At 45.0% G+C, this 14,280-nt stretch overlaps 2 protein-coding genes across 3 annotated transcripts in view; one reads left to right on the plus strand and one right to left on the minus strand.

Moving 5' to 3' along the window:
- chm (CHM Rab escort protein) overlaps nt 1-6,999 on the minus strand; it is a 13,642-nt gene extending 6,643 nt beyond the window's left edge. For both annotated transcript variants that reach the window (XM_087847591.1, XM_087847590.1), the window contains exons 1-11: nt 6,744-6,999; nt 5,475-5,541; nt 5,118-5,190; nt 4,900-5,024; nt 4,725-4,825; nt 4,604-4,650; nt 4,366-4,512; nt 4,125-4,241; nt 3,207-3,318; nt 2,886-3,108; nt 1,791-1,868 (exon numbers count right to left, since the gene is read on the minus strand). In XM_087847591.1, coding sequence (XP_087703717.1) covers nt 1,791-1,868; nt 2,886-3,108; nt 3,207-3,318; nt 4,125-4,241; nt 4,366-4,512; nt 4,604-4,650; nt 4,725-4,825; nt 4,900-5,024; nt 5,118-5,190; nt 5,475-5,541; nt 6,744-6,795 — 1,142 coding nt within the window. In that variant the 5' untranslated portion in view covers nt 6,796-6,999. The remainder of the gene's footprint in view (nt 1-1,790; nt 1,869-2,885; nt 3,109-3,206; nt 3,319-4,124; nt 4,242-4,365; nt 4,513-4,603; nt 4,651-4,724; nt 4,826-4,899; nt 5,025-5,117; nt 5,191-5,474; nt 5,542-6,743) is intronic.
- The window catches only part of LOC118455741 (GTPase IMAP family member 7-like), a 137,070-nt gene that overhangs the window by 108,950 nt on the left and 13,840 nt on the right, over nt 1-14,280 (plus strand). The gene's annotated exons all lie outside the window — the stretch shown is intronic.

The following is a 14,280-nucleotide window of genomic DNA, read 5'->3' on the forward strand; positions in this document are numbered from 1 at the left end:
CGCCCCCACACAGCTCCACCCGATTACTGCGAATAATGATGCACGCGGGCCTCATCCATAACCTGCACACACAGTCAGAGCGCCTTTTAGCTGCGTTAGCATTTTCACTCCTCAGTAACGAACAACCAGACGGATCATCAGTCACAACGACCTGTTTTCAGCTGGAACTGAAACTCTTTTCTCATCAACACACTGATCAAACTGAAGCTCCCAGGAGGAAACCACGAAACACCAGCTTCAGTTCAGAACTCCATTAAGAATCTGTCTCATTTAAGACTTTCAGCTGAACACAGTCGAGCGACTGACTGGTTCCATTTGAACCAGTGCAGAATAAAAACGAGCTGATGTGAACAGAACAAACAGTCCACCGACCATCTGTCTGATTTTAGCTTCATACAGTCGTCTGTGGTTCAGTACAGACGACACGGATTTAATCTGAACGAACACAGGAAACCAACAGCTCACCCAGAGTAATCTGATTACTGCCGCCTGTGATTTATAACTTTAATTTACCAGGAGGGATGCTAACAGGCTAACAGGCTAACAGGCCGTGTGTGTGTCTGTGCGTGTGTGACCTTCCATATACAAACCTGCCTGTCAATCAATCATTTAATCAGAAAACTGATGAGGCTGCAAACAATGATAGAGAGACACTGACAGAGAGAGAGAGAGAGGGAGGCGTGCAGAGAGGAGTCATCTATCAGAGAGGAGGGGGAGGAGGGGGAGGCGGAGGGGGAGGAGGAGGGGGAGGCGGCCGCGGGCTGATGAAGAGCCTCAGAGGTTAAATTATGATGTTCATTTCCTCTCCATAAATTGAATATTTTACTGATCATAAATTATCGTCCAATCACAGCTCAGCACAGGAAGGTTCCTCTCTCACACACACACACACACACACACACACACACACACACACACACACACAGTGGTTGCCGTGGCAGCCTGTGTGATCAGTGCTGTTTGTTCAGCCTTTAATTAAGTTAAAGGTTAAACACAAATGATAATAACTAAGCAGGAAGTGATTCACAGCAGCGGCCAATTAAAATCACCAGAGACGCTCGGGGGCGTGGCCAAACCAAACGAACACACCCTGCAGGTTAGCATGATGCACGCGTGTGTGTGTCTGTGTGTATGTGTTACCATGGAGACAGTCAGAGGACAGGGATGTGTGTGTGATGTAAACACATATTTCCATGTTTGATTTTTCTCTCTGTCAACTTTAGATTTGAAAAACTGTGAAGTTTAAGAAACAAAAGTTTCTCCTGAAACATCCAGTCACAAACATTTAATTTGAAATGCCACAGGAAGTGCTGTTTGTATGACCAGCATGACGCGGCGCAGGTTAACGGTGAGCGAGACTTTAAACAGAGCAGAGAACAGAGGGGAGGAAGCGAAGGCCAAACGCCAGCTGGACAGGAAGCTGAGTCTGAGACCTCTCACCCGTCAGTCAGTCTACTCTACTGTGCTCTACTCAGAGGTTTGATTCTAGTGATGGAGTTGCTCTTGTGACCCATCCAGTGACATCACTCACAGTCTGATGACATCACACTGTCAGCCTGACTCACCTCACACGGACCCCCAGCTGAGTAGGTACTAATAAAGTACCCAGTACCATCAGCTATCTTAGACAAAACACTTAAAACCAAGTCGAGCCAAGTACTGGCTGAGGTACTACAGAGAGCAGCACCAGTACTGCAGAATTATACAGAGCACCGACAGTACTACAGTACTACAGTACTACAGTACTGTAGTACTGTAGTACTGTAGTACTGCAGGTACGGCAGGTGTACCTGTTGGAGTCCTTGTCCACAATCAGGCAGCTGACCGAGTGTCTCAGGCAGTAGATCCCTCCAAACACAGCACTCATCCTGAAACACACAACAACAAAGAGCCAATCAGCACGCAGGAGAACATGTGACCTGTCTGTGCACAAGTATGTGGCCACCACATGCACTTCCTGACCTCCAGCGAGACTTTCAAAATAAAAGTTTTATTAAGGCAGTATTAAGGATTAAGGAGCAGGATGTCTGATGGTGTGGTTACCGTGGTGTCTCAGCCAATTGTCTGTCTGTATTACTGGCCCCTCCCCCTCCAGCACCGCCATAGATTAATAACATAATGAAATTACAGCTGCTCCATAAATCAGAGCAAAGGGCTCTCATTAAACACACACACACACTCAGCTGTAAGTGTGTGTGTGTGTGTGTGTGTGTGTGTGTGTGTGTGTGAGAGACTGTGTCGACCTTCTCACGCAGAGCTAACACACACGCGTAACATCAATGTGTCATCATGTGTTAATCACAGCGTGTGTGTGTTCTCATTTATTTGATGGCGAGCCAAATCACACACACAGTGCTCTGTTTTCCTTTAATCAGGAATCTGTGTGTGTGTGTGTGTGTGTAGGTGTGATAACAGCATCTGTCATATGACCTTTGACCTTTGCTCTGAGCCCACTCAGCATCTGAAAAAAACTGCTAATGAAACTAAAATAATCACACAAGTAGAATCAGCTCATGAACCACCAAGCACTGGCTGCTGCCCCTCTGCAGGCTTCCAGAAGCTGTCCAATCAGAACGAAGTGGGCTAAAGCAGCTGCACAGAGGCCCAGCATCAGACAAAGAAAGATTATTATGACCCGTGAATCATGCAGAGCTGCTCCTGCAGAAGAACAGAGCCGAGACTCAGGACGGATCCTCCCCGGACACCTGACCGACGTACCTGGTTACCTGTAACCTGTTACTCACCACGTTTGTCACTCCGGTGGCTTCATCACGTCCACGTCACACTCAATACATCAGAACTCGAACAGTTCTCGCAACAGGTGAGCTCTGGGCTCGTAGTAGCCTGCTAGCTGAGCACAGTAGTGCTGTAATCCTGGTTCTTACCTGCAGAAACACTGGGGAATCTCTCCAAGTCCGTACACAGGAAACAGAAAGGGAGTGTTGCCATAGCGACCCAGGCAGCGCAGGAAGTGGCGCGTGGAGGCGAGCCCCACCTCGGTGAGTGTGTCTTCTGTCACCATGGCAATGGAGTGAAGCAGGAAGTGCTGCAGGTTGTCGCCCAGCTGCTGCTCGCGAAGGAACTCCAAAAATGGCCGACCGTTGTAAGCTAGAGGATGGGGAGGAAGTGCATCATTACCCACAATCATCTGATATTGGTAAGAGTGACCTTATGATGTCAGCAGGTGGACAGGTGAGGCATCTCACCTTGGTGCTCCTCCGTCTCCTCCACACAGGAAGTCAGGAAACGCATCAACTTCCTCTTTTCAACCACAGACAGCTGACGGCTTGCAAACACGTCTGCTCTGCTACAGGGCACCTGACGGACAGGTGAGCGCAGACAGGTGAGCACAGACAGGTAAACACATTAGGGCTGCCACGATTAGTCGACTATCAAAATCATCACGACTGATTTAATAGTCGACGCGTCGTTTGAAGCTTTGTAAGATCCCAAAAGACGCAGGAATAAGTAGTAGGATTTAAGAGTGTAATAACGGACTGAAACAGAAGATGGCAGCACTGCATGTACAAGGATGCCAGCTGCCGTTAAACCCCGAAGAAGAAGAAGAAGAAGAAGAAGAAGAAGAAGCTGTGTCCCAGAATTCATAGCGCAGCCCAGCTCAGTTTCCAACAATGGCGGCAGCTAGTTAGTTTTAATATTACTCTTATTATTCTTTCTGGGTCACAAAATAAACGTTTAACATATTTTCAGGCGAGAATGTAGCTGTGTAAACCTCAAATATCTGCTCAGTTTATCAAGACACCACATATTTTCAAAAGTGCTCCGACGTTTTTGGAGACGTCTGTTAGCCACTAGCTCGATAGCTAGCCGGGGGCTAGGCTAACTAGAGCCGTGAGAACACCGGACTCCCGGCAAAGCGTTTTCAAACCCACCGCAGTCTTTCGCTACTCAGGTTAAACATGATATATAAGTCACTTAGATAACTTAAAAATGTTATTGTTTGGCTTTTTTCAGTGTTTTATTTGTTCCTGAGTAAATCGGTTTGGCTGAGATCAGCAGGTGCTGATGTGATGACACCTGTGCTTGTTGTGTTGATTTCACTCGTCTGAGTGCGACTGTTGTTTCTGTCGTTCTCGTGCAGACATGACCGACACAGCTCGTACCTGCTCCACGCTGCCGTGGCGATAGGTCAGTATCCTGGTCACGTTCTTGAACTCTGCATAGCGACTGACGTTTGATTTGATGAGCAGGTCGACCAATGAGCCGCGAGAGTACATGAGCTGGAGGGCGATAAGATGAAGCACACGGAGCTCGGGTCAAACAACCAATCAGAAAGCAGTGGGATACACCGAGGGACACGATTGGCCGAGAGGACTGTCCTTTGCTGTGCTGATGTCACGTTACCTTAGAAACCAGGTCGATGTTGAACCGGCGTCCTTCCTTTACCAGCTGGGTGTAGCTGATTTTCTTCCTGGTTGGCTCTGATTGGCTGGGAGGAGCAGGGGGCTGTGGCTGATCCGCTTCTGGCTCCTCCCCCTGTTCCTGAGCAGCCTGTGATTGGAGGAAGTATGCAGTTATTATTGTTCGAAGCTGGTCAATCAGGAATTGATGTGAACGTCAGGGGAGGGCTGCTCTTCCTCACCTGCTCGTCTCCCTCAGCGGCCTCACCTGTTTCTTCTTCTTTTGAACCTGAAAGAGCTGATTGGTTTAAAACCGGCTAATCAAAGCTCAGAGAGTCGATACAGGATCAATATAAGACAGACCTGCTGATTCGGTCTCTGATGGCTCTTTAGCAGCGTCTTCACCTGCTGCTCCCGCCTCTTCTTCTTCTGTGGTGTTTGGAGGTTCCTCCTCGGCTTCCTCACTGAGACGTATTGATACCTTAATCAATAAACTGATCTCTCACTGATGTGACCTTACAGGTATGCAGGAGTTTACCTGACGTAGCAGAACACCTGCAGGTTACTGATGGAGGCGGAGTCTGAGCCTGACAGGTAGATCAGCTCCTCCCCTTCTTCCACCAAGCTCGACCGATCCTGGACCTCCTCTGACAGAGACTCTGCCTACAAACACACAGGAAACTGTCACTGATGACTTCCTGTTGGGCATCTGGCCCCGCCCACCAAATCAACAACCTGACAATCAGTAACGCTTACTTGATGCTCCTGTATCCAGGTGAGCAGAGCGTTGAAGGTGAAGCTCGCCCAATTGGCTGCATAGTAGCTCCGCCTAAAGACACACAGGAAGCTGTCACTTCCACAATAAAAGCATCGCTCTATGCTCTTATTCTGACACTGACATCAATCAATTGATCTAACTGATCGATCTATCACTGATAAAATATTTTATTGCTGTAATGTGAAGGCGTTTCTATAGCAACGCCCTCAGTTATCAATATACAAATACATCAATTCAGCAGAAACTTATTGATTTTTACCTCACCTTTGAAAACATTCTGTAATTGATAACATTGATTATTAATCAGTGAGTGTTCTTGATGAATAAGTAATGACCTGTCGACGTGAAGAACTCTCTGTCCAACTCTGGAACACGCGGCTGCCACCACCGACTCAGCAAGACCTGATCACACAATCAATAATCAATAATCAATAAGCAGCAGCAGGCAACAGGAGTAAGGGGACATAAGGAGGAAAAGCTAGGAAAGGAAACAAGGAGACAGAAACCAGGCCTCAGCACAACCTGCACACAAAATCTATCATCAATAATAACAGGAAAGGAAACAAGGAGAAAAGTCAAGGAGACAAAACAAGGAGAGATACCAGAGGAGGGAATGAACAAGGAGAAACAATAAGGACAGAGCAGAAGGAGAGGAGACAAAAAGATGTCTAGGAGGCACAATTAGGAAGAAAAACAAGGAAAAGAGACAAGAAGTTACATGAGAGGAGGACACAAGGAGAGAGGAAACAAGGAGACAACGAGTCAAGATAGCAGAGAAAAAACAAGAAGAGGAGACAAGGGGACAAGAACCAAGGAAAGAAAACAGGGAATAGAGGAGAGGGAACAATTAGAAACAAGGACAGGACAGAAACAAGAGCAGGAGACAAGGAAACAAGGTCAGGAAACGGAAGAAAGGAAACAAGGAATTTGGAAAGAAAAAGGAAACAAGCAGATGAGGGAAACAAACGAGAGACAAATGAAGGACAGGAGATAAGGAGAGAAGAAGGCACTGATCCTGTATCGATCAGGTTATTGATAACATGTGATCACTTTGCTACTGATAATTATGAAAGTAAACCCTAAATATTGACTGTCGATCATTAGGACTCAAAGTGGTTCCGTGGTTCAGTTCCGATACCATAACTCACACAGACAGCTGATTCATGCTGACACACAAACACAGTTAGCATCACTTAGCCTAGCCGTTAGCTTCCTATCCATAAGAAACAGATGGATGTTAGGAGTGCTAGCCTCTGTTAGCGGCACTGCGAGCTAACCCTGATAAAAGCTAAAGGACCTAACGTTAGCGTCAACCCAACAGCCGCTGTCCTGCCTATTAAAGTGATCAATGAGTGATCAGACATTTATTAAAAATATCTCTTATGGGCGCTGAGTCTATGTCTGCATCCAGGGGCTAACCGCTGACCGAGGGTTAACGGCTAGCCGCTGCTATTGAAAATGCACTGGCCGTTAGCTGCAAGCTAATCCCTACTCATACCCCTGCTTTGTCCGGTTTACACCGGGATCCCGGGATGTTTCGGACCGAGCCCCGGCCACGACATGGTCCGGGTTAGAAGACAGCCTAAAACCAGGTGTTGGAGTACCTGTGCCCAGAATGACCACGTCAAACTCAGACGGCAGATCCTCCGCAGCCATGTTGTTAGCAGGGAAACACAAAGTCACGTGACAGGGTTTTTTTCCTCCTTCAAATCACTGATCGATGAATTATCGAAAATAAAATTCTTCACTTATTTTCTCCCGAGGTTCTGAAAGTGTTGCATCTTTGTTCCTGTTTGTGTGACTCGTTGATGTCATCATGAAGCAGCTCTGCCAGCTGTTCCCACATCTGTGCAGGAAACCAGGTCTGACGTCACTGTGTCACCCTTTAGTGTACTAATCAGCAGCAGCAGCTGATCACAGAATAGCTGGACACGAGCTTGTAGAGTAAAATCCTCCTTTTAGACAAACACATGAATATGAAACATGCAAATGGTGAAGGTGGTGCTGATTATCACTCATAATGAGACACAGCACATTTATAAGAGTCGTTTATTCATTCTAACTTGCTGAAGTTATTGAGTTATAGGCTCTCTTTACTGTTGTCACACTGACAGTTTTCAAGTTGTTAACAAACAAAAACAATGAAATAAAAGATTTTGCTGTGAACAGACATCATGCCGTCAAAGGAGCTCTCCATGCAGGTGAAATAAGCCACCCTTAATCTGCCAAAACAGAAAAAAAACATCTGAGAAACTGCTACAATACTAGGAGTCACAAAATCTACAGTTGTGAGGTGTGGTGTGACAACAACGACGAGGGCACCTGTTTCTGCTGGGAATACCAGGAAGCGAGGCATTCCAAATGAATGGCCAAACTCTCTTTGACCGACATTCCAAACTTTGGACTCGCTCGCAGGTCAGGTATAATTTGAGCCAGTTGTTTGATGTCTGGGAAACTCAGGGGAAAAGCAGTGGATAACAGGAAGTTGTCACAAAACACTGTCTGTATTTCAATTCAATTCAATTTTATTTACACAGCGCCAAATCACCACAACAGTCACCTCAAGGCGCTTTACATTGTACAGTAGAGCCTACAATAATAGCTAGAGAGAAAACCCGACAATCATATGACCCCCTATGAGCAGCACTTTGGCGACAGTGGGAAGGAAAAACTCCCTTTTAACAGGAAGAAACCTCCAGCAGAACCAGGCTCAGGGAGGGGCGGGGCCATCTGCTGTGATTGGTTGGGGTGAGAGAAGGAAGACAGGATAAAGACATGCTAACCCATGAACAAATTGGAGTCTATTATATCGATATTGTTGGTGCACTTTGTCCAACCATTTGTAGATTCAAATTTTTAGATCTAATTAAAATTCAACCACTCCAAAAGATCCTTTGGAAACCCAAAGAGTTTTTTAAACTTTCTTTTTAAATGTCTTACAAACACCAAAACAGAACAACACAAAACGAAGCAACCAGGTGTAGAGCGTAAAGCAGTAATAATAGAGACAGACAGACAAAGCTGATGACACACACACACACACACACACACACACACGTGCACACACACACACGGGCTCTGCTGGGACTCCGTTGTATTATCACCAACTCCTCCTCTTTGTGTTATGCAACTTCTAAAATGTGACTTTAAATGTCCTTAATTTTAGCTTTAAGCTGCAACTGTTTCCTGATTTGTGACCAAATCTTTCTCTTTAAAAACTATATAACTAGATTATTCATATCTTACTTTGATCAGTGTGTCAGTTTACACTATTTTGTGCTCTCTATGATATTCATCACTTGCCTTACATAAGTTTTCAGGGCATTTTCCCCAGACCTTATCATCCATCTTCATTACACTCATCTTGACAGGTTCAAGGTTCAAGATCGGTTTATAGGGTGTATAAACTGATTGGTCACCATCGGGTCAGACAGCTGCCAAGAAGGGGAAACCCAGAAAGGGAGAAAATAAAACTTAGAGTAATAAAGAAGGACCAATGCCTACCAAAATAAAACAGGAAATGACTCAAATTTAAACACCATACCATTCAGAAACCATCACATTGTTAAAAAAAACAAGGAAGAGAAAGGTAAACACAATTTGCTCAAACCTTACGAGAACTTAGTCAAACTGGCTAAACAGCATTACCTTCTGTACTTTCATCTTTGTATCTATGAAACATTTTCAATAAAAGGAAAAAGGAGGACACGGTGTGAAGATGCACAAAGAATCAAGGTTTGGTTAAACAGGTGGGTCTTAAGCTTATATGAACTTTAGTATATTCATGCAAAGTTTGTCTGAGCAGTAAATCAGTATCAGAGCTGTAAAGGCACTGACCTGTGCAGTGCATGTTGCTCTCTTTGTTTCCTGTTGGTGAATAACTGGATTTCACCTGTGTGCTGTAATCTGATCATGGTTCCTCCCTTAATGATGTAACGGTGGGAGGTTATACAGCCACATGCAGATAAATGCAACACTTAACACTATCCACACAACTAGAAGTGTTTCCATGTTGCGCAGTAACAGACAAAAAGGTTTTTGTTATATATATACTATAAAATTCCCCACTCGCCCCTGCGGGCGGTCAACCCTTCCAGCTCGGGTCCTCTACCAGAGGCCTGGGAGCTTGAGGGTCCTGCAGTATCTTAGCTGTTCCCAGGACTGCACTCTTCTGGACAGAGATCTCTGATGTTGTTCCCGGGATCTGCTGGAGCCACTCGCCTAGCTTGGGAGTCACCGCATCGAGTGCTCCGATTACCACGGGGACCACCGTCACCTTCACCCTCCACATCCTCTCGAGCTCTTCTCTGAGCCCTTGGTATTTCTCCAGCTTCTCGTGTTCCTTCTTCCTGATGTTGCTGTCATTCAGAACCGCTACATCGATCACTACGGCCGTCTTCTTCTGTTTGTCTACCACCACTATGTCCGGTTGGTTAGCCACCACCATTTTGTCCGTCTGTATCTGGAAGTCCCACAGGATCTTAGCTCAGTCATTCTCCATCACCCTTGGGGGCGTCTCCCATTTTGACCTCAGGACTTCCAGGCCATATTTGGTCATATTCAGTCCAGCTTTGTCCAGCCACTGGTAGGATTTCTGGATATCAGCCACCTCCTCTATCTGCCGGTGGTACATACCGTGCAGGGGCCTGTCCTTCCATGATGGTTCCTCATCTTCCTCCTCTTTCTTGGGTTTCTGCTGCCTGAGGTATTCACTGAGCACGCGGACAGTTTGTGTGTATGTGTGTTCAGCCAAGAGAAAGTGTCCCTTCACCCAGTTAGGCAAAAGTCAACAATCTTCAGTCAACGCGGGCGACCTTGAATGAGGGGGAGGAGTCACAACACACTCTCGTTATCTAAGGGAGAATTTTCTTATTCCCGTCAGCTTTTGCCTTGAGTATCCAGCTGGTGCCAAGGGGGCCAAGATGGTGAATGTTTGGGTTTAATGGAAACAACTGCATCCAATTTTTAAAGTAGGTCTAATGTCCGTCACTGGTCACCAGGGCTCTCACTTCTCTCAATTACCGTTCTTCTGCTCCAATATCTCATCTATATTGCAGAGCCATGAGCTTCTCCAAGAAGCTCGTGGATGTTCGTTGTCTCATCCTGGACTGTGGTGCTGACACTCACCAGTCCCCGGCCTCCTTCCTTCCGCTTAGCGTACAGCCTCAGGGTGCTGGACTTGGGGTGAAACCCTCCATGTGTGGTCAGGAGCTTTTTTGTCTTGATGTCTTGATGTCAGTGGCTTCTATCTCCTCCTTTGGCCAGCCTATTACCCCAGCAGGGTACCTGATCACAGGCAGGGTGTACGTGTTGATGGCCTGGATCTTGTTCTTACCGTTCAACTGACTCCTCAGGACTTGCCTGACCCTCTGCAGGTACTTGGTGGTTGCAGCTTTTCTAGCGGCCTCTTCATGGTTCCCATTTGCCTGCGGGATCCCCAGGTACTTGTAACTGTCCTCTATGTCTGCAATGTTGCCTTCTGGTAGTTCAATCCCCTCAGTTCTGACTACCTTCCCTCTCTTTGTTATCATCCGACTACACTTCTCCAGCCCGAACGACATTCCAATGTCATTGCTGTATATCCTGGTAGTGTGGATCAGTGAATCGATGTCTCGTTCACTCTTGGCATACAGCTTGATGTCATCCATGTACAGGAGGTGGCTGACAACTGCTCCGTTCCGTAGTCGGTATCCGTAGCCAGTCTTGTTAATGATCTCACTGAGGAGGTTCAGGCCTATGCAGAACAGCAGTGGGGACAGAGCATCTCCTTGGTAGATCCCGCACTTGATGGTGACTTGTGCTATGGGCTTGAGGTTGGCCTCCAGTGTTGTACACCACATCCCCATTGAGTTCCTGATGAAGGCTCTCAGGGTCCTGTTGCTTTTATATAGTTCTAGGCATTGAGTCATAGGCCTTCTTGTAATCAATCCAGGCAGTGCACAGGTTGGTCAGCCTGGTCCTGCAGTCTCGGCTGACTGTTCTGTCTACCAGTAGCTGGTGTTTTGCGCCTCTGGTATTCTTGCCAATTCCTTTCTGTGTCCCGCTCATGTATTGACCCATGTGCCTGTTCATCTTAGCCGCTATGATGCCTGACAGGAGCTTCCACGTGGTGCTAAGGCAGGTTATTGGTCGGTAGTTGGAGGGGACCAGTCCCTTCTGGGGGTCCTTGAGGATCAGGACCGTCCGACCTTCGGTTAGCCATTCTGGGTGTCTCTCCTCAACTAGCAGCTGATTCATTTGTGCTGCCAGGCGCTCGTGGAGTGCAGTCAGCTTCTTCAGCCTGTAGGCGTGAACCATGTCGGGGCCTGGTGCTGTCCAACTCTTCATACTGGAGACCAGGGGCGATTCTAGGATCAGAGCTTTGGGGGTGCTGAGCACCCAGAGAGCTGCCCAGCCAGACAAGATAAACCTGTCTCTGTCAGTCCCTGCATCCTTAAATGTTGTCCAGAGTTCTCTCTGACTGTCACTTTGGTGCATTTAAACCCCTGTTCCTCCCTGTCCTCATCGTCTGTTGTCTTCGTCTCCGTTATCAGTCATCATAATTTTACCATCTCTGTGCAAGTCTGCAAATTTCTTTATTAAATCACAAGATTCTTAAATTCATCAAGTCTCTCTGTGCCTGGGTCACAAAACATGACATCACTGTTTTGTACATTTTAACACAATTTAATCCCCACACTGGTGAAAGAAAAGCAAAACACTTTTGTCTGTAACAAAACCATCAAATCTGATAAAGGTTATTTAAATGCTGCAAAAGAAGAATGGATTGGAATAGAAAAAAATCCTAACCTTAATTACTGGGGGAGAATAATGAATGATGCTCATAGTGAGTAAAAAGTAAACTGAGTGCATTTTTTGGACAGATATTCACTTTTAATGTGTATGTATAATATAATACAGATACATAAAAAAACTCTCCCAAAACAGAATAAATTATTACAAAATATTAATAAAAACTATAAAAATGGAGGCAACTTTGCCTGTGGTAGAATGTATACAATGTATGAAAAAATCTTTATTGCAGATACTAATTTTACTAATTTAATAATAATAATTTTGTGTTGTAAGATTTATGACTTTCATGCTTTCATAGTGGTCCTTAGGAGAGCTTGACATTTTATCAGGTGGTACACACTGTAAAAAGTTTGAGAAACACTGATAAGTGTCTGTGTGCTTTTAGAAAACATTTAAAGCTGCTGTACAGAATCTTTGAAACAAGCTTAAAACTTTTTTAGAATATAAACAGAGCATCTGCTTCTCTTTACAGCTCCTCACTCCACCAGGGCTGTTTGGCACTTTCTGATAGTGTGCAAATGTAATGTACGTACTGCAGCAGTCATACAAACAACTGGACGGTCCAAAAGTTGGCCTACCTATTACTGGCTGAGGTTTTAGTAGAGTTGTGGCTGAACCACATAAAAATATATCATTAATTTTAATCCATTATAATGTTATGTTGGAATGTTGTTAAAGAGGGTCAAAAATGTTTCAAACCAGTTTGTTTTGCAGATTCTGTATAGCAGCTTTAATATAGTGAGGACACAACTTCCAGATTATGTGAGTAAAATTAGTTTTTTTTTTTTCTTTGCCAGTTTAACAGTTTCTGTTGTGCCTGTCACTGCTCCCAGTCTGTTTTCTTACCTGGTTCTTCCTGACCTTGTACTTTCTCCTCATGTCCCCTCTTTCCTCTCTCCCTCTTTGGACTGACAATCATACACAAATAGATTGTATTCAATTAGATGAAAAATTACATTAATATGAAAAAAATTCTAATAAGATCACTAATAAAAAAGTCCACTCTCAGTCTACTTTCAACCATAAGGAAAATAACCAAACCACATGAACATCTAATAAAAGATATAAACATTGAAACACTGATCCAACATTATTCTTGATTGATGGATCATTTGATTTTACACTTTTACCTGAATGTGGCTCCTTTTTTTGAAAAAACTTCCTTATATCCATTATGAACCTGGCTGTCTCTCTGTACACACACACACACACACACACACACACACACACACACACACACACACACACACACACACACACACACACACACACACACACACACACACAACAGGAGTTATAAGGTTAGTGGGCATTCAGTCAGTTAGCTAGTTAGTATCCATTTCAAACAGGACAGTGGTAACAACAGCAGGCTGCGGACAATTTAAAGTTTTAGATTTTAAATAGGCTGTATACATTTCAATGGGAGCAACAGGACGGTCAAATGTCGCTGAATTTTACTACAGAGCAGGACGGATTGTAGGGTAGCAAACATCGTTGGAAAACACGTTTTCAACACTGAGGGTTACCTGGTGTAATGTTTTTCAGCTAAAAAGAAACATGGTGTGACTCCTACCTAACTATATAAAGAGTAACTGAAGGTTAAATGCAGCTAACATGTCCTGTTTTAAGCCAGACACTTACACCTCCGCTCTGCTACGTCTCAGCCACCATCGCTCTGGCAGCAAGAGCGCTAGAGTCAGAGTAGGGGAGAGCTGGAACAAACCATTTTGGGATGGGGGGGTTATCTATACTTTTGATGTTAAAATGTTACGTCTCATACAAGTACAGTACTGTATGCTTTTTATATTTTTAGTAGTGTGTCACCCGAACAGAAAATATTGTCAAAAAAAAGTAAGAAATCTTTGGGGGTGCTTTGATTCATTTTGGGGGTGCTTTAGCACCCCCAAAAATGGGCTAAAATTGCCCCTGCTGGAGACCCTTTCTTGGATGTCGCCACTGTGATGGTTACTGGACCTGTTCAGGGAGGTTGCTATGGTCTGCCCTCAGATCCTCAGGCCATGCTCTGCTGAAACATGACTCGCTGCCAAATAGAAGTTTTAATAGGAAAAGTCAACCACACAGAATCCAGTTAAAACTGTCTGGATCAGTGCTGTGAACACGGGGAGCTGGTATGTGTTTCTTCTTCTGTGTCACGCTGACATTTCTGAACATGTTCAGTTATTTTTAGGAATCTGATCTCTGTTCTCCTCGTGTGTGTTTTGATTGTGTTTTTTTCTGTTCTTTGTTGTTGTTATATTGTCTGTGAAGGTTCTCAGTCATTCAGGTCATCGTAGTCTAAGGAGCTTGGAAAGAGAAGCGTCTGGACTTCTTTAAGTTTCTTGAAGA

Source organism: Neolamprologus brichardi, chromosome 10, assembly GCF_056152115.1.
Source record: "Neolamprologus brichardi isolate AB-2024 chromosome 10, ASM5615211v1, whole genome shotgun sequence".
NCBI classification, from domain to species: Eukaryota; Metazoa; Chordata; class Actinopteri; order Cichliformes; family Cichlidae; genus Neolamprologus; species Neolamprologus brichardi.